Raw genomic sequence first — 24382 nt, forward strand, 5'->3', positions numbered from 1 at the left:
GCTACATCTTTTTCAGAAGTAGACTGCTGGGTCCTTCTTCCTAGTCTGTCTTAGTCTGGAAGCTCAGCTGAAACCTGTCCACCATGGGTGACCCTGCTGGTATTTGAATACCGATGGCATAGCTTCCAGCGTCACAGCAACACACAAGCCCCCACAGTATGACAAACTGACAGACACATGGGAGTTGAACAGAAGATTTCGAAGGGTGCCTCAGGAAGACAAACTATTATAATGACATATGCAAAAAGCTGGAGATGGAAAACCAAAAGGGAAGAACACGCTGCATTTCTGAAGCTGAAAGAACTGAAGAAAAAATTCAAGCCTCAAGTTGCAATATTGAAGGATTCTACAGGGAAAATATTAAACAACTCAGGAAGCATCAAAAGAAGGTGGAAGGAATACACAGAGTCACTATACCAAAAAGAATTGGTTGACATTCAGCCATTTCAGAAGGTACCATGTGAACAGGAACCGATGGTACTGAAGGAAGAAGTCTAAGCTGCACTGAAGGCACTGGTGAAAAACAAGGCTCCAGGAACTGAGGGAATACCAACTGAGATGTTTCAGCAAACGGCTGCAGCGCTGGAAGTACTCACTCATCTATGCCAAGAAATGTGAAGACAGCTACGTGGCCAACTGACTGGAACACATTCATATTTGTACCCGTTCCAAAGAAAGGTGATCCAGTAGAATGTGGAAATTATCAAAAAATAACCATTAATATCACACACAAGTAAAATTTGCTGAAGATCATTCAGAAGCAGCTGCAGTAGTGTATTGACAGGGAACTGCCAAAAATTCAAGCCAGATTCAGAAGAGGACGCAAAACCAGGGATGTGATTGCAGATGTCAGACGGATCTTGGATGAAAGCAGAGAATACCAGAAAGATGTTTACCTGTGTTTTATTGAGTTTGCAGAGGCATTCAGTTGTGTGGATCATAACAAATTATGGATAACATTGCAAAGAGTGGGAATTCCAGAACACTTAATTGTGCTCATGAGGAGCCTGTACATACATCAAGAGGCAGTCAGTCCAAGAGTACAAGGGGATACTGGGTGGTTTAAAATCAGGAAAGGTGTGTGTCAGGCTTGTCTTGTATCCACTCACCATACCTATTCAAGCTGTATGCTGAACAAATAATCTGAGAAACTAGACTATATGAAGAAGAGTGGGGCATAGGATTGGAGGAAGACTAACAACCTACATTATGCAGATGTCACAAGCCTGCTTGCTGAAAGTGAAGAGGAGTTGAAGTACTTACTGATGAAGATCAAAGACCACAGCCTTCAGTGTGGATTATACCTCAACGTAAAGAAAACAAAAATTCTCACAACTGGACCAATATGCAACATCACGATAAATGAGGAAAAGATTGAAGTTGTCAAGGATTTCATTTTACTTGGATCCACAATCAATACCCATGGAGGCAGCAGTCAAGAAATCAAAAGACACGTTGCATTGGGCAAATCTGCTGCAAAAGACTGCTTCAAAGTATCGAAAAGCGAAGATGTCACCTTGAAGACTAAGGTGTGCTTGACCAAAGCCGTGGTGTTTTCATTCACCTCCTACGCATACGAAAGCGGGACGATGAATGAAGAAGATCAAAGAAGAATTGATGCCTTCGAATTGTGGTGTTGGCGAAGAATATTGAATATACCGCGGACTGCTAAAAGAACAAACAAATCTGTCTTGGAAGAAGTACAACCAGAATGCTCCTTAGAAGCAAGGATGGCGAGACTACGTCTTACATACTTTGGACATGTTGTCAGGAGGGATCAGTCCTGGAGAAGGACATCATATTTGGTAAAGTAAAGCGTCAGTGAAAAAGAAGACCCTCAATGAGATGGATCGACACAGTGGCTGCAACAATGGGCTTGAGCGTAACAGTGATTATGAGTATGGCACAGGACCAGGCAGTGTTTTGTTCTGTTGTACATGGGTTTGCTATGAGTCAGAGGCGACTTAATGGCACCTAAGTTAACAACAACAACAACACAAAAGCAACTTAGTATTATTTGTAATTAAAGAAAGCAAAATAAAATGAGATTTTTTACCTATTAAATAGGAAAAAATCTTAATAGATTTGAAATGTAAAGCTTTATATAAAAACATTAGTTATTATCAGTATTTTTATTTTGCAAAGTCCACATTTTTGTTCTAAATATGCTGTTTTTGTTTGTTGTTAGCCGCCATTGAGTTGACCCTGACTCATGGCAACCTTATGCACAGTGGAACAAAATGCTGTAGGTTCTATGCCAACGCCATGATCAGTTGCGGATCAGACTCCTGTCTGATTTTTAGAAATAGATCACTAGACCTTTCTTCCTAGTCCATGTTGATAAGCTAGAAGCTATTCAGCACCATAGCAACACAAGGCTTCCACTGACAGATGGGTGGTAGCTGCACACGAGGTGCATAGGCCAGGAATCGAACCCATGGAAGGGGAGAATCCTACCACTGAACCACCGATGCCTCGCTGTTCTAAGTGTATTACGTGAAAAATAAGAGCCTTGATGTCTTTGGAAACCCTGTTGGTATAGTGGTTAAGTGCTATGGCTGCTAACCAAGAGGTCGGCAGTTTGAATCCGCCAGGCACTCCTTGGAAACTCTATGGGGCAGTTCTACTCTGTCCTATTGGGTCACTATGAGTCAGAATCAACTCGACGGCAGTGGGTTTGGTTTTTTGGTTTTGCTGTCTTTGGAAACGATTGGCTTAGAAAAGTGGTTCTCAAACATTTGCGTTTATCAGAGTCCCCTGGAGGGCTTGTTAAAACAAATTGCTCGTCCCCACTCAAGAGTTTATGATTCAGTAAGTTGGAGAAGGACACGATAATTTGCATTTCTAACAAGTTTTGAGGTGATGCTGACTTTGCTGATCCAGGGACCAAACTTTGAGGACCACTGGCCTAGAGCAAATTGAGTATTAGAAAATATGTAATACCATCTTGTTAAGGAAATTGTATTGGTAAGAAAAAGATAAATAAGGCAACAATCTAAACTAATGATAACTGGCACAAAAATTTATAAACACAAAACACTTCGGGTCATTTACTTGAATGTCTTTCTCCTTCTAAATTTTTACATCAATAACTTATTCCTGAGCAACTAAAGTAAATATTGCTGGTCATAAAATCAGATGAGGCTTATCTTCTGGACTTTTTTGCATTTTCTAACATACCCATGCTTGAAATTTTCTTTTATTTTGGCTCTGTTATGTGTTTTGGAGCCCTGGTGGCACAGTGGTTAACAGCTTGGCTGCTAACCAAAAGGTCAGCAGTTCAAATTCACCAACCATCCCTTGGAAACCCTGTGGGGGAGTTCTGCTGTGTCCTATAGGGTCACTACGGTTCGGAATCAGCTCAACAGCAACGGGTTTATGTTCTCTTAGTACTTTGAGGAGCTAAAATGTAAGATGTTAAATAGAGTCCCATTTAGAGTCTTAGATATGTTTCATCCTTATAAATTATTATTTCTTTTTAAGAGGCTTACTTCAAAAACTTGACAGTTAACATTTTAAGTTTTTGTGTAAAAAAAGGACTGGTCAATCAAGGAAAGTACATATGTAAGCCAAGATAATGTTTGTAATTGTGCCTAATAATATGCTTATATTTACCGCCATTGTCTTAGATGTAGCAAGACATATCTAAACATCTCTTGGGTTCTTGGGCTAGTTTAGGAATTTTTTAAGAAAACTATTACTTGTGTCTGTAATTCTGTGTGCCACAATTATATTCTACCTTTTTCCAGAAGTTATAAAAAAAATTTAAACCCTTATGCAGTTTCTTTACTTTCTCTAATATTAAACAGAACTTTCCTAAAGTAATCCGAAGAAAAGATGGATATTTGTTTTTTGAAAATTATATTAACTGCTAGGTGGACCATAAAATAAAAACTTAAAAGTGTCAAAACTCAAAAAAAAAGCATTTCATCCAGGCTGAATCTATTATGATTTTATACACATACATAGAGTATTAATGAGAAGTTCTGTCACCATCAACAAATTAGCAAGAAGCACTAAATTAAGCATTTGCACGAAAGATAACAGTAGTTAATGTCCCCAGTAGGGTAGCAAAATTAACAAATGAATTCATTAACCCTGTTTGCATTCTATTTCAAAGCCAAGATTTTAAAGCTTTTGTCAAAGGTGTTAGCCGAGCTTGGTTTACAAACTAAAAGTACAAGACCTGTGAAAGCCAGATGCTTTGTAGACTACAATCAGAGAAAAACCTTCCTTAATTAACTCTGGGGATTAAAGGGTAAATAAAACTATCATTACAGAGCATACCAGTTGTTCTTCCCAGCTTTGGGTCTTAGCAGGTATTTGGGGACGACGACGTGTTGAATAACTTAAAGGACCATGTAGCTAGTACAGTGGGGAAGAGGGCCAGATTTCAAGTTAGAAGACGAATCAAGTCCATCCCAAAGTTGATCACCCACTTACTAGCTTTGGACCAGATAAGTCACCAATTATGTTGTGTTATGTTATATGCTATTTACCTATTCATTCATTCATATATGAAAAAAAAAAATGGGAAAAATTACCTAGCTCAGAGAGCTATTTAAATGATTTAAAAATATATAATTATTTAAATATAGGGGAAAGGGCTATATAGATGTTGCCTAATTTAAATGTCTAATTTTACAATTTTAATGTTAGTACATTTGGGAACCCTGGTGGTATAGTGGTCAAGAGTTTGTCCGCTAACCAAAAGGTCAGCAGTTTGAATCCACCAGGCGCTCCTTGGGAACCCTATGTAGCAGCTCTGCTCTGTCCTATATGGTTGCTATGAATCGGATTCAACTTGACAGCAACCAGTTTGGGCTTTTTTGGTATATTTGCACTTACTATTCAAAACTATTGGGTTAGCTTTACAAACTAGCACATACACACCTAAATCTACCAGACATTTGGCCAAAGGAGCTAGATCTTTTCCAATCTCATATAATTCCAGTCAAATCATATGGATTATTTTTTAGCCCTCACCCTCACCGCCTTGCTCCCAGACAAAAAAGAAAAAAAAAAACCACAATGAACAATACCAAATGTGATACGAAGGTAGTACATTCTTTGCTCTGCAAGGATCCACAGTTATGAAATTTAGCATTTCTAAACCGCTTCCCATCCTGCCTGCTCCTTCGGGAGCCTGTGCCCTGCTCCGCAGAGTAGAGGGAAATTTGCAGAGTTTGGATCTCGTGGATCCCTGGTGGAGCAGTGGTTAAGAGCTCCGCTGCTAACCGAAAAAGGTTGGCAGTTCAGATCCACCAGCCACTCCTTGCAGTTCTACTCTGTCCTATAGGGTCACTGAGTCAGAATTAGCTCGACAGCAATGGGTTTTTTTGGTTTGGATTTCTGGTAAACCTGGCACAAGGCCTGACTGGAGGTGGCGCTCCTCCAGACAGAGGCTGTGAAACTTGGACTCTCTCTTTCCTCAGCCATCAGCGCCAATCATAACTTAGTTTCTTACTGAAATCGCATTAAACTTTATTTTAACCCCTTAAAAAGAAAAAGTTGCCATCAATTCTGACTCATGGCACCCCATGTATGTCAGAGTAGATTCAACTGTGCTCCACAGGGTTTTCAATGGCTGATTTTTTTGGAAGTGGATTTCCAGCCCTTTCTTCCGAGGTGCCTCTGAGGGGACTCAGAGCATGGTAACTTTACACCACCCAGGGACTCTTTTAACCTCCTATCCTCCCCCGCCCCGCCCCGTGGATATGTTAAATCTTACCATTTGTTTAAATCATGTTTAATTCATTTCACCTTAGAATGTTTAAGTAACATATTCCATATACTCTCCTTCTGAACAGCATACATATATATGTAAGTACATATATAGCGCATATACATCCATGCAGACAAACACTACCATTTTGGCCGATTTCCTATTTAAGCAAATTACAAACCATTTGCTTATGGGTATTTACTTACACAATAACAGAAGAAAACACCAACTCAAAACATTAAAATAACTAGGCCCCAATAACTACCTCCCTTAGCTAAAAGATTTAAATAATCATCTTGGCTTCTTGGAAAAACCAATAATAGCTAGTGGCCATATGAGGTGCCTTACATAGTAGCCATACACGAAACCGCACTCGCATGCCTGATAATATGCATTTATTTCTGTACCCCACCCTTTTCACTGTGGCTTCTGCAGAGTGGAAATCAGCCAAAGCCAAAGCTCTGCCCTGTTCTGCGAGTCTGTCCTCTTGCTTGTCAAAGATCCAGCCCAACTGAAGCCTCAATTTCCATCCAAGTGAAATATCTGAGGCCATTGCCTGAGCCAAAAATAAAAACGCAGCAGGAGAAGAACCAAACATGAACAGAGCAGAAGCATTTCAGTGACCTCAGCTTGGGGCAGGGGCCTATAGCAGTTTCCTGTGACCTCCTTGTGTGCAGCTGGTATCGGGAATGGTGCAAAGTCATCGAGCCTGTCTCTAATTGGTCTCACACCATCAACATTCTAGAACAGGAAACTGTCTGCAGCCAGGAATTCTTGCTTCTTTGCCATATTAGAGAAGCAAACCTTTTCTCCCTGCACGTATTTAGTTCTGTTAGTTTCTAGCAGGTTGGTTTTCTTGGTTTTGATAGCTGTAATAAGAACATCATTTTTGTCCAATCTCTAGGCAGTTAACTATTAGATCTGTAGGTTACGAATTTCTCCATCACTTGCCATGGGTCACTAAGCTAATTTTTAGGTCAAGGACAGTTCATAAAATGTCTCATTACGTGGTGCGTTTACTAAGATGCAGAGTGAGATTTGTATTGCCTCAATATGGAGGCCTGGAATGAGACCACTTTCTCAGGGCATACATAAATAATTAGTACCATTGGGCCCTAGAGCTTTCACACAAGCAGAATTTGCGTCCCTACTGGATAGATAGAGGCCCAGGATGTTGCTAACATTCATCCTACAATGCACAGGACGACCCCCTGACAACAAAAAGAACTCTCCAGCCCCAAATGTCAGTAGTGCTGAGGTTGAGGTCCCTGGATCAAGGGAAGCACTGAATGTTTTCAGGAAAAACCCATTGATGGCTTTGGTCAATAGCAAATATGTTTCCCTGCTTTTGCATTGTCTAAGACACAGCAAAGAGAGGACACGAGGCCTTTCTTCTCTGTGGTGTGTGTTCTCTGTGGTGTGTGTTCTCTGTGGTGCGTGTTCTCTGTGGTGTGCAGCAACAACCAGAGAGCAGTGTCACTACTGATTGCCGGGACGGGGTGACTCAGATGTGGAGATGCTGGATTTCATGTGATTGATCACTCAGGAACTCTGAAAGGACATTCTTCTTTCATTGCCTGTTGCAGTCTTCAGCATTCCTGTTCTTGAAGAGAAGCACAGCTTATTGCGTTTTTTTTTAATGGAAATACTTTCTTTTTTCCTGCACATTACATTTTTATTACAGAGTGCCATAAATTTTATGTAAGAGAACAGTTTCTCTTCCGCCTTTCTTTCCCTGCCCTTATTCTTTTCCTTCAAAGAGAATATGGGAGGAAGGGACAGGAACTGAACCAATGGACACAGGGAACCCAGGGGTGGAAAAGGGGAGTGTTCTGTCACATTTTGGGGATTGCAACTAATGTCACAAAACAATATGTATGTAAATTTTTGAGAAATTAACTTGAGCTATAAACTTTTACCTAAAGCACAATAAAAAAAAAAATAAAAAGTAGGGGAGGGGATTAACGGTAGATTCTCTGAATTTGGGAAGGCCATTGTTTGATCAGTCTATCCATTATACAGTTCAAAAGATGCCTGCTGGGGTACAAATTGCTAGAAAATAGGGCTTGGTTCTATTTTGAAGTCATTAATTTTTTATCTCATACTTTTTTCAGTTACTGACCTTTGGCTAGAAAGAGCAGGTGCACTTGGGCCCTGCATCACCCCATGGGTGTTTGTTGCACCAAAAATATCTGATAAGACTCAATGGCTTCACTCACTGGGGTTCTGGTATCAGTAGAGATAAGGGAGTGGTACTGAAGGAACCCAGCATTTTTCTCCTTATCAATCACTGCCCTAGGGCAACATCCCAAGGTGTATAAATCACTGACTAACCCAGCAGGGCAAAGGGGGCAAGAAGGAGGAAATTTATTTGATAAAGCTACCATTAGTGTCAGGCTAGTGATAGGAGGTTACGGAGGTGTGACTCATTGGGGACAAAGCCACTGCCACTGGGGAGGGGCTGGCCCAGGAAAGAGAGGCACTGGGGACCTCAGTCTGACCTTCATCTTCCCCGGAAGGAGGGAGAGGGCTGGGAAGAGAGATGCTAGAGGTGACCCTGCTGTGTTGACTGCCCTGAGAAGTGTCAAGGAGGCAGGTAATAGAGTCACTGGTGAGAGGTAGGGTCACACTGACCTGTTCTGTAGAGCATTTCACTGTTTGCTTGGTCCTTCCACATACATTTGCCATTCTAGTCTCAGAGCGACCAGTGAGTAGGAAGGAGGCCGTTGTTAGCAGCATTTTACAATGGAGGAGACCAAAGCACCAAGAGAGTAAATAACCTACCCAAAATCACTCAGCTGAAAAGAAAGAGCTGGGATTTGAACACAGGTACTGCAACGGTGCCACCTGCACTTTGGGAACCCTAGGGGGCAGTTCTGCTTTGTCCTGTAGGGTGACTATGAGTCGGAATCAGTAGCAATGAGTTTGGTTTTGGTTTTATTCCAACTGGGAACCCCATGTTTCCCTACATTGTGGCTCAGATGAACAGCCTTCAGCAGCAGCATGGAGCTGAGGAAGAGCCATGGCTGCGCTGCCACGATCCCTGAGTTCTCATCACAACTCTGTCCTCAACTCACTGTCTCCCTCCAAGACAATCACTTGCCCTCTTGGACTCACTTCGTCTGTGAAGTGATGGACTTGTTTGAAATGTCCTCAAGTGACTGTGGTGGCATAGGAGAAGTCAGGTTGACATGATGACACCCAGAAAGGCAGCAGGCAGCCTGAGGGGCATGCTGGGAGGAGCAGTTTTGGCTTTATGATTAAACCCTTACAGGAACTGTGCTAAATGCTTTATCTGTTATCTCATCTGAGCCTTACAACACCCCTAGGGGATGGGCCCTAATGTTATCTCTGTGTAGCAGATGTGGAAACCGAGGCTCAGAGAGATGAAGTAACTTGCTCAAGGTCATACAGCCATTAAGTTATTTGAAGTCACAGCCATCTAACTCCTTGCCTGCTATCCCAACCACTGCATTTCTCTTGGCCCAAAGAGCTGTACTGGAGCAGAAACTGCTGGGTGCAGTGAAGCTCCTGTCTCGCCATCTATCAGCTGGTATAGCAACCCCCAACCCCACAGCATCTGTCCTTCCAAGTTGCTGCCTTTGGTCCAGGGTACCAAGGTGGGTGTGAAGATCCTTCTTTAGCCAAGTCCTCTGAATTCTGAATGGTGTCAAGGACAAGTCAGTGGCAGGCTAGGAATGGTGCCCTAAAGGCCATCCTATGCCCAAGACTCAAGCCCAGATACTATCAGAAACGCAAAAGAAGCATCAGGCTGAGCCCTGAGGACTGGTTCCTCCCATAGCCCTCTTGGCGCCCAGTCCCCGATAGACCCTCCTGGGATGATGCTGGTTGAACAAAATCATGCAGCCCCGATTCCCTGGGCTCCTGGGACCAGGTAAAAGCTGCTTGTCACTCACGTGTGGAAGGATGAGAACTTAATCCATATTGCCAAGCCACCCACTCGAGCCGCTTTAGTTGTGTTTGTCAGTTATTCATTATTAAAAACTTTGCTGTAAAAACAAGCTGTTCAGACTCCTGTGCAGGTTTCCACTAAGCTGAACAACAAACTAGTCATCTGCCTGGAATGTCTCCTCTCTATAAATTAGAGTATCTCTTTGGTTTAAAAAATTTTTTTTCCTTCTTTGCTCTCACATGTTTTATTGCTCCAAGTTATGTTACAAAGGTAGACTGTCAGGTGGAAGATTTTCTCTAATTTTTATTTTTTAACTTGTAAGAGTAATAGAGCACAGCATATAATTCAAAAAATGAAAATCTGTCATTTTACCTTTTCAAACTGTCAGATAAAGATAGTGAGTTAACAGGGAACCACTGAGCTCATGATAACTGAAGTAGAAAGCTACGTTTCCACAGATGTAAATTGAAACTCTCGGGTTGCCATTGGCGTATGGAGCTTTTTCAGTTGGCGAGTCACTTCACCCTCATTTTCTGTCACTTCATCTGGAGTCACGACCACACGCTTTTCTCAGTGGAAAGGACACTAGCACACAGGGCTTCCGTACCCTGTCCATTGTCACCTTAATCACAGAGTTGCTGAATGACTATTGATTCCCCTCCACTCATAAGCCATAGCCTCTCCCCAGGCTAGTTCTAATCAGAAAGGAAAAAAAAAAATGTTTTTCAAGTGAATGTCAACCTTGAGCATTTTGGAAAAGAAAACAGACCATTCCTATGAGTCACTTCCCAGTGGTGGGGTTGTCCAGAATAACATATTACGGCCCTACTTGCTCCAGAAGGAAGTGTCTTCCACGCTTCAAGTGGTTGTGTTTGTCTCTGGCTCATTTTATTCTTGCTCATCGTATCCGTGCTTGGCATTTACAGGTGTGAAAGCTGTGGAGCCGTTTTCCATTCTGAATGCAAAGAAAAGTCTGTCCCCTGCCCGAGGTGTGTCCGCCGAGAACTGCAGAAGAAGCAGAAGTCTTTCTGGCGGAGGCTGAACATGGACGAGAGTCTGGAGGAGGCTTGCAACATGTTTGAGCTGTCCTACCAGAGCACCTGACCCGGCAGGACCCCCAGGCCAGAGATTCACTTAGCAATGATCCATCAGCCCTGAGTGGCTCCCTAACTAGCCAGTTAGACCCTATGGGAAGAAGAGTGTGTCTATTCTTCAGCTAGATATAGATATATATTTATATATATATACATATCTATACGTCCTATACGTATACTCTGTATAAGTCATTGTCTGAAAGGTCCGTGGAGCCTTTGCAGCTCAAAAAAAAAAACAACAATCGCTGACTTACACTTAGCTGTGAATTTCAGCTGCTTGCTCCCAAGCAAAACGTGGTTTACACACTATGCTTAATAGTTCAGACTTTTTTTTTTGTTTTTTTGGCTCTCGGACCATCTTATTACACAGAACACAGGAGGAAACATTTCCGGCAGAATGACAGAGATTTGGGTTATTTTTGTGTTATTTATTTTTAGCCTCCTCAGAAGCTGAGGTAACTGAGGCAAGCACCCGCCACCATCTGTTTCATAAGAAAATCTTCAAAACACAGGAATGACTTCTAGATCCAGGACTCGGTGTCCTTGGCTCTGTCTCTCCTCGGTTTCTACTGCGGAGGTGGGGGTCACGCAAAGAGCGGAATGGCTTGGAAGCCAGGGGTACGAGCTCCCTCTGACAGAAAGCATGCGCCCCTAATTTATGAGGAGAGCTGGTTCTGGCTTTGAAATTAATCTCAGAAAGTTTCTTTTTTCCTGAGAAGAGAAGGGATCTCTGCGACCAATAACTCCATGTTATCGGTCTGTTTGCTGATACAAATCCCAACACCTGCCTAATGATGGGACTGTCCACCATATTGCCAGGGTGGAAACATGGCTCTCTTAATAACGGTTTTCCAAGGGTTTGTGGGTGATTATTTATGCTTTTTTAACGGTGCTGGCCTGAGGAAATTTCCTAGAATTGTTGTTAAACACTGGTAGAGAGGGTATGTGGTGCATACACTCCAAGAGACGGTCTTTGATTTCTTTTCACAGAATCGTGTAATTCCTACCTATTCATTTTCTTCACTGCAGTTTCGTTTTGATGTTTCATTTATCAGTTTAACCACTTCAACTCTCACTTGCTTTTTTTTATTGTTTAAAAAATCAGAGTAACATGGAACTTCAAAGTACCAACTTTAGGCTATTAAGAAAATACCAAACTTAGAATTATAAATAATGAATTAAACCTAATGTTGTTTAAAAGTATATATATATATCCACGAATATATCATTGCCACCTTAAAGTAAAACAAAAAAGCTAAATAAGTGATAGAATATAAATAAAAAATATAATTAATTGCTTTGCTATTTGCAGAGTTGTGGTCTCCCACTGCAGTGCCCTTGTAAGAGCCAGCATGGCAGTCACTGTGACCAAAATGGCGAGAGGGGTGGCACTAGAAACCCAATGGTTCCCATTCCTTCTACCTTAAAAAAAAAAAAAAAAAATTTTTTTTTTTTTTTTTTTTACCTTACCTCTTTCTAAAACAGAAAAATATGTTTAAATTGAAACAATTCACAATAGCGTCTATGAGCAGATCATGTATGTTTCACCAGTGAGCAGATGCCTTCAACGTCTTTGTGGTTTGATAGTTTCACCATTAGGATCTGGAGAATCCGTGGCTCACAAAGTACATGGCACATTTAACCCATCTCTCCTTTCTCCCACACCTTGCTCACTGTAGATCCCAACTCCTGCCACCTCCATCCGTTTAGAGATGTGGCATTTCACATGACTTTTGTGCAGAGGGTAGATGTGGGCATTTCACCCCTTGACCCGTGCCGGGTCCTTTGGCCCGAACCACACATTTCCACTTAGTAGCTCGCCCCAATGCATTTGTTTTCTGATTATCCAGTAGCTGTCACCAAGGCATGACAACTTGTTAAAGGGCAGGGCCTAGTCATAAGAAGCCTTATGGTGCCTCTTAATCTTGGAAAAACAGGTTGCCCCCCGCCCCCGCTCCATTTTAGTTATAACGTTGCATGCAAAGAGAAAGGGTGGAAAATTTCAAAGGAGCACTTGGCAAACAGGCAAACAAATTTGATCATCTCCTTTTTCCTCCTCCCCTTCATGAAATGCAGTATTTATATTTTCCAGTCTCAGAGAAGATAGCAGAACATGATCTTTCACAAGAGAATTATAGACCTGCTTACTCTAAACCAGATGCACTCCGATGGCAGAGTGCCTTCTCCCTCCGCCCCCAGCTCCCAGCACTGTGGCTTACTTTTGCCTCTGCTGTAATTAATGCGTCTGTGATCCTGACTGCAGTGAGGTCGTCCCTAGCATGCTGCATTTGGAGACCTTAAGTGCAGGGCTATCTCCTCCTTTCCAACACGTTTACTGTCTGCACAGAATTTCCTGTCCCAGCTGACATGCCCCCAGGGTCAGCCCTGCCAAAGTCAAGGGTGAAATTCTGGATCCCTGTTCTAAATGTCTTTGCTTTCACCAGTGCCCATTCAGAGGGCCTTGCTACATATTAGCCGTCCCTGTGAACTCCTAGGGAGAACTTTCCACCCACATCATTTTCTGCTTATTTTCAAGGGGAAAAAAAATAGCTGTACAATCACAGTCAGCTACCCAGGACTGGAACTGTGTCCCAGCTGCTTCTGTTTTCTCTCCGTTTTACACCTCACTGACAACCTGGTTGGTGCTGGCCACAGGCCTACACCGACGCTCTCCTCCACCATCACCCAAATCAGATCGGACAGAGTGGAGCCTGCTTAGGGGTTAGGTCTGCCATGGAAATTCGGAATTGCTGTTTTCAGCCCAGAATGCCTTAGAGCACATGAACACCCTTACTGTTTTCCTCCCTAACAAATTACTTGGTGTACTGTTAGGTAATTGTTCCATTGCTTAGAAACTCGACACAAAGGCAAATCTGTGGATTACCACCTCTCTGAGACCCAGCTAATACCTGCTTTTCCTCATGTTCCACTTTTCATCCCATATTAAATATCTTGCACATAAGGCATAGAAGAAAGTGGCCAGTTAACCTCCCGGAGCCGGCAGCCAACTCCAGGGAACCTCTTTTCACTGAAAGGCCCATTCCCTGGTGTAGCCCTGAGGAAATCCCTCCTCTCAGTGCCAGAAACTCGTGAGGGAGACAGCCCAATCCTGGTGAAATGTTGGCATCTAACCCTGCAGCAAAGAAGCCAGTTCATAAAATAGACCTCCCTTTGCACCACTGCAGGAAGGCTACAAAGTACTCAAAAGGCAGCCAGGTGGAATTGGAGTCATTTTCCTTCCAGAGTCACTTTCCCCCAATATGGAAAGCCTCTTTCTATGAAACCATGTCAACTGTCATCTCTCCCATTTGCTTCACTGCCTTTTCAGGGGACCTTTTGATGGTCATCTTCATATCTGTAATGCTAAAGGATAGTCTTTTTAGGAGCTTTAGCATTTGTTTAGCTGAGAGGACAGTGGCTTTTTGCTTCTTATGGACTTGGCCTCCACCAAAAAGCAAATCTATCTAGTGCTGTATAGTGGCATCCTTCAGGCTCCTGAAAAGGACTGTGCTGTTGTGATTCCCTTCCAGCTGCGGTGAGAACCAGTGTTTCTATCACTCTAGTAGTACCTGGGTGGTACAAATAGTTAACATGCTAACCGAAAGATTGGCAGTTCATGTTCACCCAAAGGCACCTCAGAAGAAAAATCAGCCATCGAAAACCCTATGGAGAACAGCTCTGCTCTGACACACTGGGGGTCACCATAAGTCAGAGCTGACTTGACAGCAACTGGTCTAGGAGCCATAAGCACCTTTGGTAAGCTGCAGTGAGGCCCTGTGATGGAGCCTGGCCTCTCTGTTTATGTCTTTGCGCGTGTACACACTGACATTGACCCAAGAAGGAAGGTTTCTTGTGCCTCCTCGAGAAGGCTGGGCTTCCCAATCTGTGGATTTGTTCTCTACCCATTGGCCAAGAAAGGTCATATGTAAACTAATTTGTCAGGGTGGGACTAGCATGATGCCCCCCTGAACACTTAACTTCAAGGGGAGGCGTTACCTGAGAAAATGGAGACACACTCTGCTCCTAATTTAGGGCAAAGCCAATGCTGCTGTCAACATGTTCCTACAGGATTATTTATCTGCATAGATCTACTGCACTTTATGAAAATACCTAGATTATGAAGTCAATCTTCTGGTCCTGACTCTGACTCTACCTGGAGTCAACAGAGAGGTTGTTGTTGTTTTGTTCTGTTTTGTTTTTACTTCTCATGGTAAAGAGAAAGATGTGCAATATTACCTTTTATTTCTTAAATTTTGTGTCGTTTTCTTACACTGAAAAAGTATAGAATTTTGTGCAAAACTGAAGGAAATGAGCACCTTCCTCTTTGGCATGAATTGTATCGGTACTCTGTTTTCCTTTTCTTGATACTTGTTAATAACAGGCACGTGGGAGCTTCACTAGTAACCCCTAGTGGAGGAGAACCAACTGCAGCAGGTTGAATCCAGCGTTGGGAGATATAAGACCTGCTCAGTTCATCTAAAACAGACAAATGGTGATTTCTGTCATGTGGGACGGTGTTTTAACTGTTAAGTGCCAGCACCCAGCGATCTTGTTATTGGTTGTTTGTGGTGGTGATGGTAGTTATGGTTGAGTCAGCACCAACTCATGGCAACCTCATGTATAACAGAACGAAACAATTGCCTGGTCCTGTACCATCTTCACGATCATTGGTATGTTTGAGTCCATTATTATAGATTCTAATTTCATTGGATTCAAAAATCTCTGACTTGAAGGTTTTTCTTTAGTGTGTTTTAGTGGGAGCATGGCTAAGGTAAAATGCAAGTCATTGTTAAACTCTAGGTAAAAGTTTAAAAAAAAAAAAAAAGCATGGGCCATCCTCCTAAGCACACCTATAGTTGACTGGGGTTTTACTTAAGATGATCCAAGTGATCATGTTATGTGGCAGTTTCCTTGTAAAGTGACCTCCGATGTAATGAAAGGCATTGCTAAACTCAAATGAGGAAATTGAATTGCTGTTTTGCTTTGGTTCCTCATTATGGGAAGAGAAGCCATTGGCTGCTTATCTTCTTAGAAAGGTCCAGAGAGAAGTTATTGTCACCCAGGGTAGGAGATTCAAGCACCTACAGCAAACTCTTAGCACAGTGAGGATTACCTCCTACTCTCAGCAACAGAGCTGCAAACTAGCCTCCCTCCCCTCCCTTTGCTCTTCCTTGTCCTGAGCCCCAACCCAGATTCAGGCTTCGTGGCTAGTAAACCAGCTGGTGGACCACTGGGGCCTGTGAGTCCTCTGTGTCGCCCTTCCCATTTGATACTTTGCCCTGTAGGAGTGCCTTATAGTACCATCTAGTGCTTCTACTCTCATCTATCTGACCCACTTGAAGCCTGCAGGACCCTTGGCCTAAACATGGATCACTTCGCTTCTTCCCTGCTGGCAGCTCTTTATATAAAAAAAAATGCCTGCATATTCCATGATGCATGTCAGACCTTTCACCGTTGTCTAACCTGGTGCCTTAACCTCATGAGTAAAGGGGTTCCTGCTGGAAACAATTGTTAAAGTAGACAATACAAACATTGGCTTTTTGTAGAGCCATTGGCATTTTTACCAGGAGATACAAAAGACAGCCACATAATGTTTTAACTTTGTATTATGCTGTTTTTTTTTTTTTTTTTTTTAATCACTCTTTTTTTGTTTCTTTGCTTTCATTAATCAAACTCAGGGGAAAGTCATGATGTCACCAAGGCCAATGGGTAGAAAGGAAACCAGCTATCCAGATTGAAGTCTGTAAAGTCAGTGAACTTAGCCTTTTTCAGGTTCAGAAATTACATAGACACAAAGATTTTCTTTTCCTTTACTGTATATTTTATTTTTGTTTCTCCAGCTGTTTTCCAAATGGGAAGTGGGAAGCCTCTTGGATAAATTATGATAAAAATGTCTCTGTGTGTGGCGTGGGCAGTCCACTGAGCTAGCGAGTTAGGCTTTCCCTGTTGGAGGCCTCAGTTCTGGCTTTGGTCACATATCTGAATCTTAGTGTGAGTAGCTACCAGCCCACCATAGAAGATTTAAGAAAAAATATGTCCTTAAGGAACAGTTAAAAGGAGGGAAAATGCTTAGGACATAAACGAAGAGTATTGAACATGGTGATGCAGAAGACTTCTGCGCAGCTTGTGCTTATATTCCTGGGTCACATCAGTGTCATATTCCTGTATTTCTACTCATGCAGAACAGGATCGACAAAAAATTGGGGGCTCGGGTTATCATATCACTTTGTGTTTTGTAATAGCTAATGTGCTAACTCGTGTGTGTGTTCTTTCTGTTTTCTGGATTGTATTGCCTTTTGTTTTGGCGTAACTTATCCACATTTTGGTTTACATCATTGTTTTGTATCAGTAACTGTAATAATATAAAGTTGAAGCTGTACTGCTGACAAGTCCCCTAGTTTTTATGGTTATGTGTCACATAATTTAAGTGCACCAGTTCTTAATGTGTAAAGATATTGCTCTCTCAATAAACAATACAAAAAGTACTTCCTCTGTTTATAGGACTTCATTCAAGTACTGTTTTTGAGGGGATGGTAAAAATCCAACGGAATGTTAATTCGAAGTCAAAATTTGAGACTTACCAGAGACTCCACCAGCCTGAGACCACAAGAGCTAGATGGTGCCCGGCTACCACCAACAACCACCTGGCAGGGATCACAACAGAGAGTCCTGGACAGAGCAGGAGAAAAATGTAGAATAGAATTCAAATTCACATAATAAGACCAGACTTACCAGTCTGACAGAGACTGAAGGAACCCCCGAAACTATGGCCTCCCGTCTGCTCTGCTAACCCAAAACTGAAGCCATTCCTGAAGCCCACTTTTCAGACAAAGATTAGACAGGCCTATAAAACAAAAAATAACACGTGTGAGGAACGTGCTTCTTAGTTCAATCAAATATACGAGACCAAATGGGTAGCCACTGTCCAAAAGTAGGAGGAGAAGGCAAGAAGGGACAGGTACTGGATAAATGGACACAGGGAATGTAGGGTGGAAAGGGGGAACATGCTGTCACATTGTGGGGATTGCAACCAATGTCACAAAATAATCTGTGTATAAATTTTTGAATAAGAATTAACGAGCTATAAACTTCAACCTAAAGCACAATTAAAAAAAAAAAAAATTGAGCCTCATTGAAAGTGAGCTACCAGGATTTTAAAATACTTCTCAATCTTAGACTTGGGTTTTTTCCTAAATCAACCAATAATATTTTTATCAGTTCTTCCTATACTTATGAAAAATAATAGTGTAACTTTTAAATAGATGCAGCGGTAATGTTATGGGCCCTACTTGCTGAACCAGAGCATAATTTCTTTCAGTTCTGAGACAAAGCTGCCAAAGCTCACGCATGGCTGTCTTCCTACCAAAGCTCTTCCCCAGGCCTTTTCGCCCTGGTTTCATCTTATTCCCTTGCACTCTCCTAAGTAGATGGACAATTGCCAACCAGTAGGCAAGAGTGCTAGTTGTTCCTGCAGACCATATTTTGAGAGCAGCGAAGGAGCAGAGAGTAGAAAGTAAGGAGAAGATATTCATGCTAGAGAGAGCAGCCCTTTGGGAGTTGAGAAATGATTGAAATTATCTGCGCCACCTCTTGCTTTGGCTGGCCTTGCCCCTTCCAGCAAAAAGGCCACAGGGCAAGACAGCTGTCCACTTGAAACCTTTTAAAAGTACCGTTTAAACTCACTTTCCCGAAAAAAGACACACTGAAAAGGACTAGAAAAGGTGCTCTAGTTAAACATTTACCTGAGGTAGACCCTGAGCCTTGCTCGCTACGACACACCTAAACAAGCTCATGCCCAGCCTCCCCTATTCCACCCTGAGGAAATCAATCAGGTCTCACACCCACTCTGTCCAAGGGATAGCTGGACTTCTTCCTCACAAGAAACCTGCCACAATAAAAAGAAACGAGTTAATGTTTCACTGAATCAAACTACACCACGATGTATATAGCCAGAGCCCAGAATCATTCACAGGACAGGTTAGCTTTCTCCCCATTGTAGGATCACTCCAGGAAGTTTGGGCATCATCAAAGAGAAAGTATACTCAGATGTTTTCAGGAGGATGGAAAGAGACACCATTCATTCAGCTCTTCCCACCCCCAGGATACAGTGATTTGAATCTTCCTCAATTGTTTGCCCTGTCCTTTAGTGATGGCTCAAGATGATGGCTTAAGCCAGTGGCTCTCACATTAGAAACACAAAAACAAAACATCAAAACCAAAAGAGCTAGGACACCTTTACAGGCAATTGAATCAGAATCTCAGGATGAGGCCTGACGATTTGCATTTTTTTAAACTCCCTGGATGGATAGCCATGCGTTCTGGAAGTTGAGAACTACTAGCTTAAATGAAGCAAGTTGCCTTGAAATAAACATCTGCTTGGCGTAATGGTGGTCAACAATGAGAGCAGCGTCAAAGGGATGTGGAGGGACTAAACCTCTCCAGTTACCCTCCCTCCGGCCAACAACTCTTGCCTCTCTCCTCCCCTAAAGACACAGGACTTTGGAACTCGCTGCTTATGGACTGCAATCACTTTCATAAAACCTTACCTTTATAATCCCTTTTATTTTCTTCCAGGGTGTGGTTAGTTTCTGTTCATCCATTACCTGCCATCGCCAGACAGCCTGGTGAGTAGAAGTGGCCGGGTCATGCCTTCAGGTGACTAAACTGGCCCACTGAGGGATGCCTGCCTTCTCCATTTCATTTTGTCGCTCCTCCTTGTTATGCTATGATTGCCCCTCACATGCATGTGAGAGCTGGCTCCCAGTTCAGGCCCACACAGTGACCTGAACCATGTGTAGCCTCATCAGTCTGCATGGTGGTGTTGGAAACAGAAAATCACCAGGGGCTTCTTGAAAGGCCTGGGAAGTTCAGATAAACCTGAGCTGTGTCCAGATTTGCCTTAGTTCAGTAGAAAAGCCAAACTCTGAAATGAGCCAGACGAAAGTAATCATTCCAAACCCATGCATCTGTTGCGACGATGATTTCCAAACTCACTTACCAGTTACATGTGAATGAAAACTTAGAAAGATGGGAGTTTTTGGCCCCCTCCACCCTTTTGGAAATTAATAACTTAAATAGTGACAAGTATACTTCATTCGGAGCCCTGGTGGCACAGTAGTTAAGAGCTAACCAAAAGGTCAGCAGTTCTAATCCACCAGCCACTCCTTAGAAACCCTATGGGGAGGTTTTACTCTGTCCTACAGGGTCACCATGAGTCAGAACCGACTTGATGGCAATGGGTTTCTTTTTTATTTTGTTTTTTAATACTTCATTTCAGCTGTGATGCTGGAAGAGAATACAGACGGGTTCACCCGTGGTGGACAGGTTTCAGCAGAGGTTCCAGGCTAAGAAAAACTAGGAAGAAATGCCTGCTGACCTACTTTCAAAAATTAGCCAATGAAAACCTTATGGATCACAATAGAATATTGTCTGATACAGCGTTGGAGGATGAGCCCGCTAGGTTGGAAGACACTCAAAATACACAGTGGCTGTAACAATGGTCCCAACCACACCAGCTACTGTGAAGACAACGCAGCACCGGGCAACGTTTAGTTCTGTTGTACATGCAGTCACCATGAGCAGGAGACTCAGACAACAACTAAGAACAATGCTTTGTTGATGGAGCACTTCTGCAAAGCGCTGAGAGTCTCTTACTAAAGATGTAACCTCCTCCATACCAACAATGTTTAACACATAGGGATCACCCAAAACAGTGATGACTTTATTCAAAACCACTCTAGAAAGTTAGTATCAATGGCGCAAAAACCCTGCTAAAAATGAACTTGGGTCTATCAGGCCTTACTCAGACCTTGTTCTAAAGCAGTATCTTTAGGAACCATATCCCTGACTGGGGGAAAATGTTTTAAATTTATTTTTACTATTATAGTAGATTCTGATTGGGGTAGAAGATTCCTCTCCCAGGATAACAAAGGCCCCTGGTACATAATACCTAGGAAGCCAGAGATAGAACATACCCAGCTGAAAAATGTAGCTCGTTCTCCCTCATTTGCCTCTATTCCCTCATAGCTTAGGCAGAAAAGTCTAACAGGAAGAACAAATTGTGCCCGAAGCTGAACATACTGAAATTCTAATTTATGTGCACTGACGTCCAATTTACCTGGACAATAGGGAAATTCATTACTTCCCTACTTTTATTCCATATTCCTCCATTAAGGGCTATTAGTCTTAAGCAAATCAGCTAGAGTTTATGAGCTTATACAACATTTCAGATCCAGCCATTCAGCCTCAGGCAGCGTTGGTCTGGGGGAAATTCCTCCAGCCTTTGTCCAGAATGATCCAGACAGACTGATACGAGAACCACTTTCAGTGACTTCCATGTTCTTCCGAGACAGTTCGTTGTTCTGAGGCTGAAGAGCTGCTATTAGCCCAGTAATTTTTCCAAATGAACATTGAGCTAAATTATCTCAGATGTACAAAGGAACACCTCTCACTGTGTTATGGAAAATTGCATCCCAAATTACAAGACTATGCAAAGCACCTATTAATTCTGGGCCCAAGGACATCCAAATTGCCTTAGAGTCAGCACTGTATTGTGGTGACACACTCCTAATAATGTCAGGTTCTGAGGATACCGTAAGGTACACGCTGTTAGGAAAATAAATCAGAATTTTTCTCCACTAGGATCACCACATGTACCCCAAGCTCAGCTGGAGGTATTTTGCTCGGAGACTCAGGACTTTTGCAAAGGAAATAAATTCCAATTATTTAGAAGAGGAGTGAATTTGAATCCCAGATGGGTCAACCTCCCCAAATGGCTCTTTCATACCTACAGAAGCAAGAGTGAACCCTGCCAGGGTGTGCCATCTCTGGCTCTGTATTCAGGAAGCTGCACCAAGGGTGTGAGGGAAATGTTCTTTAACTGAGAAGAGGTAGTTCTTCCCTTCAGGAACTTCTTATATTGCTGATGGTCACTTACCAAAGGATACCTTAGACACGCTCAAGAAATAGGGTTGGTTCCTACAGAGTTGAGTGGAGAAAGGGGAAAAAAGTTGCCAACTATTAGACTCCTGCTCATGGTGACCCCATGCACATCAGAGCGGAACTGTGCTGCTCAGGATTTTCGATGGCTGATTTTTTCAAAGTAGATCATCAGGACTTTCTTCCAAGCCACTTCTAAGTAGACTCCAGCCGCCAACCTTTTGGTTAGCAACCGAGCGCATTAACTGTTTGCACCACCCAGGGACTGCTGAAAAACCAAAACAAACAAACAAAATCTGTCGCGTCTATTCCAACTCATAGCAACCCTACAGGACGGAGTAGAACTGCCCCCAAAGGGATTCCAAGGAGCACCTGGTAGATTCGAACTGCAGACCTTTATGATTAGCAGTTATAGCTCTTAACCACTACGCCACCAGAGTTTCCAGAGACTGCTAAATGGAGAGAAATCCCTTTAATTACAAGGCTGGCCATTGACCCCAGGGTGCAAAAGGTCGCATCTGTTCCCTGGCCATGCGTTGAGACTCAAGGCATGTGGTTCTGAGCCAACACCCCAGTCCCCATGGGGATTCCTGAATCCTCACCTATTTCCAGTGGCGCCCCACTAGAAGGCTGTAGAATTCAAGGGCTCTTTTTTACTCAGTACTTCCAGTGCATGAGTATTTCACTTTAAAGTAGTAGATACACATGAAATAAAATTAAAAGGCACAAAAATCAATGAGGGAGAAGGAATCTCCAAGAGATTCCACCCAAATAAAAGAATCTTTCCAAATACTTTCTAGAAAATGTAATGGTCTCCATTGTAATTAGTTTGGGCTGTAACTGGTCCTCTCTCTCTCTCTTTTGATCAGCTATAAATGGCTGTTTGATAGTGTTTGATTTAAAGAAGGCAGAAGCCTGAGATTATCTATCATTGTGGTCGAAACTTTTTCAACTTTAATTTCCACTTAATAAAACTTCTGATCTCAGACCTCAGGAAGATAGAACTAATGGAAGGCACGGAATTCCCTGCTGCAGTGTGAGCATTGTGCTAGCGGGAGGGCGGTGGTTCTCAAAGTAGGTCCCAGACCAGCAGCATCGGCACCGCCTGGGAACATATTAGAAATGCACTTTCTCAGGCCCCACCCACCTAGACGTACTGAATCAGAAACTCTGGAGGTGGGGCCCTGGGATCTGTGTTTTAATAAGCCCCCCAGGGGATTCTGATGTGTGCCAAGTCTGAGCATCACCAAGCTAAAGGAGCCTTCCTCACCTCCCCCATTCAGTCAGCAAATCTTTTTCTAAGACTCACCTGTATGCCAAGCACCCTGTTAGATTATGCGGATACAAAGACAAGGAAGACACATAGAAATAAAATGTACATTTTATAAATTTTGTATACAATATCAATTACATTTTCCCTTTCATTTCTGACAGGTTGGTTACGACCTCACATTCAGCTCTCTCTTGTCAACCATGTAAGAATACTCCAGAGGCACTACAACCACAGGACTTGTGACATATCTGGTCCTGTCCTGCGAAAAGAAAATCAGAACACATCTTCAGATTGAGCATACCCTTGTATTTGAGTCATGGTCTTTGTGATCACTCTCGCCCCGTTGGGCATCAGCAGTAGTCCGATGAACTGTGAAGACACAACGTCAAAGGACAGAAAGTGAGTGCACAAGTTTTTAAGTATTATTTCAAGACAAAAAACACTCGTGAGACCTGTGAAGTGCCCACCAACAAACATCATAAGACAAAAGAATGAAATTATTTCCGACTGCTTTATAAGTATTATTTCCTTTGACTATCTCAGACTTGAAGAACAAAATTACATGTTCCAAGACATTTTTTTTACTTACTAATTTTCAAATGTAATTTTTTGTGTTAAAATCCAAATTTGAATATAAATTTTATTTGATAAATTTTACTTGTTTTATAAATTTTATTTATTTTCAATTATTAAAATTTATTTGCTACAAAAACACCAAACCCATTGCTATGGAGTTGATTCTGACTCACAGTGACCCTACAGGACAGAATAGAACTGCCCCATAGAGTTTCCAAGGAGCATCCGGTGGCTTCAAACGGCCGACCTTTTGGTTAGCAGCCATAGCTCTTAACCATTACACCACCAGGGTTTCCATTATTTGCTACAGTGAAACCAAATTTTAAAAGCGACGTAATTTTATATCCTGGTAATATAGCAACAACTAAGTGGAGTACAAAAACGAAAGCTCACAGAAGAGGAAAAGAAAAGGATTTGTGAATCCCTAAAGACAAAAAAAAAAAAAATTTTTTTTTTTTTTAAAGACAACTCTGGAACTCTAGTGGCACCATGGTTAAAAGCTCAGCTGCTAACCAAAAGGTCAGCGGTTTGAATCCACTAGATGCTCCTTGGAAACTTTATAGGGCAGTTCTACTCTGTCCTATAGGGTCGCTATGAGTCAGAATCAACTCAGTAGCAAAGGGTGTGCTTTGGTTTGGTAAAGATAATTCTAAAATTAACTTCCTTTTAAAAATGTCATGAATTAGAAGATATTTCTTCTGTTGAACATCCAAATTTAATGGGTGCAAATCATTATACTAGTACTGCTAGTGCTAAAATCATTAATAGCAATATGAATATAACAGAATCTGTTCCAAATTCTGCATCCATTCCTTGCTGGGGTGAAAAAAAAATTAATAACGGTGTAGAAAGTTAAACTATTT

General features: G+C 42.2%; 1 protein-coding gene across 9 annotated transcripts in view; it reads left to right on the forward strand.

Moving 5' to 3' along the window:
- The window catches only part of PLEKHM3 (pleckstrin homology domain containing M3), a 229420-nt gene extending 206167 nt beyond the window's left edge, over positions 1 to 23253 (forward strand). For 6 of the 9 annotated variants that reach the window (XM_064286748.1, XM_064286745.1, XM_064286746.1 and 3 more), the window contains 2 exons: positions 19307 to 19356; positions 23105 to 23253. In XM_064286748.1, the coding sequence (XP_064142818.1) occupies positions 19307 to 19356; positions 23105 to 23238 (184 nt within the window). In that variant the 3' untranslated portion in view covers positions 23239 to 23253. The other 3 variants (XM_003406101.4, XM_023541993.2, XM_064286750.1) reach the window with 3 other exon arrangements.
- Positions 23254 to 24382: the final 1129 nt, after the last annotated feature.

The sequence above is a fragment of the Loxodonta africana genome, chromosome 6, assembly GCF_030014295.1.
Source record: "Loxodonta africana isolate mLoxAfr1 chromosome 6, mLoxAfr1.hap2, whole genome shotgun sequence".
Taxonomy (NCBI): Eukaryota; Metazoa; Chordata; class Mammalia; order Proboscidea; family Elephantidae; genus Loxodonta; species Loxodonta africana.